General features: G+C 33.8%; 1 protein-coding gene across 1 annotated transcript; it reads right to left on the bottom strand.

Annotated features, from left to right (window-relative positions):
- Positions 1-39: 39 nt before the first annotated feature.
- On the bottom strand, positions 40-1,014 carry LOC109586052 (uncharacterized). The gene is made up of 4 exons (XM_020002218.1): positions 932-1,014; positions 767-828; positions 560-714; positions 40-177 (listed from the first exon to the last, which is right to left on the bottom strand). Exons 1-4 carry the CDS (start codon positions 955-957, stop codon positions 70-72), a joined length of 351 nt encoding a protein of 116 aa, XP_019857777.1. The 5' UTR covers positions 958-1,014; the 3' UTR covers positions 40-69.
- Between the last annotated feature and the right edge of the window lie 113 nt (positions 1,015-1,127).

Raw genomic sequence — 1,127 nt, 5'->3', positions numbered from 1 at the left:
TACACAAACACTTTCTTTTTTCCTCTCCCTCCCTCCCTCCCTCCCTCTCTCCCTCTCTCTCTCTCTCTCTTACGTGAATGCTCTTTTAATGGTTCCAGTATCAATGGGTCCAATGCTACCTCCAGTCTTTGGCATTGAGTGTAATATATCTGATGAGGTCTTCCATACAAACATATCCTGTAAACAACAACAAACAAAAATAATTAAAAATAGAAAATATTGATAGTCAATGCCTTATGATACATACATATGTACATGTATAAATAAATTTGATTAATTGAGCAGTTTTTGAGTTATGAGCATTTTAGGAATAGATTACTGTATAGCTAAAAATTTGGGGGTGGGGGGGGGGGGTAAAATTTTGGAAGACTACTAAAGTTTTTATGATTGGCAAATTTTAATTTGGCAAATTTGTGTCCATGTGCCATTGAGCATGTACAATGTACATACATGTAATGGCTCAAAATGACTGGTTTTAATTTTGGCAGTTAAAATTCCAAATTTTCCAAAAACCCCCTGTACTATAGCCCATGCTTCTTAATAATGACCCTACACTCACTGGAGATGGGGCACAGTTACTGGTACACATCATTTGAGATATTTTATTAATTAGTTCTGTTTTAATTGATGAGTCTCCGTTAATTTTAAAAGTTAATAATCTCTCCTGAGGATCATCAGACCAATGGACTAACAGACCAAAACCATTAACAACATCTAATAAAATAAATAAATAAATAAATAAATATTATGTACATGTATGACGTACCTTCGCTGTCAGTGAAATCAATGACTGATCTAATATTAGAATATGTTAGGAATTCCAAGTGTCTAAAAATAGTAACAAGAACAACAGTAATACATGTACATGTACGTACATTACATGTATATGTATATGTACATGCATGTATACTAAAAATACATGTACATGTACCTGTATGGTTTGTATGAGTCCTTCATAGCAACAAAACCATGACCACTTCTTATCTTAACAATCTGTAGGAGAGAGGGAGGGAGGGACACTAATTAATAAGACCATCCAATAGTACAGGGTATTTTTCAGATTTTGGGATTTTCTTAAAATGGCCATAACTCGAAAAATTGAAGTCGGAATTAGCTCAAACTTGCTA

The sequence above is a fragment of the Amphimedon queenslandica genome, unplaced genomic scaffold (genome assembly GCF_000090795.2).
Source record: "Amphimedon queenslandica unplaced genomic scaffold, v1.1 AMPQUscaffold_12959, whole genome shotgun sequence".
Lineage (NCBI taxonomy): Eukaryota > Metazoa > Porifera > Demospongiae > Haplosclerida > Niphatidae > Amphimedon > Amphimedon queenslandica.
This window is presented reverse-complemented; position numbering and strand designations above follow the sequence as displayed.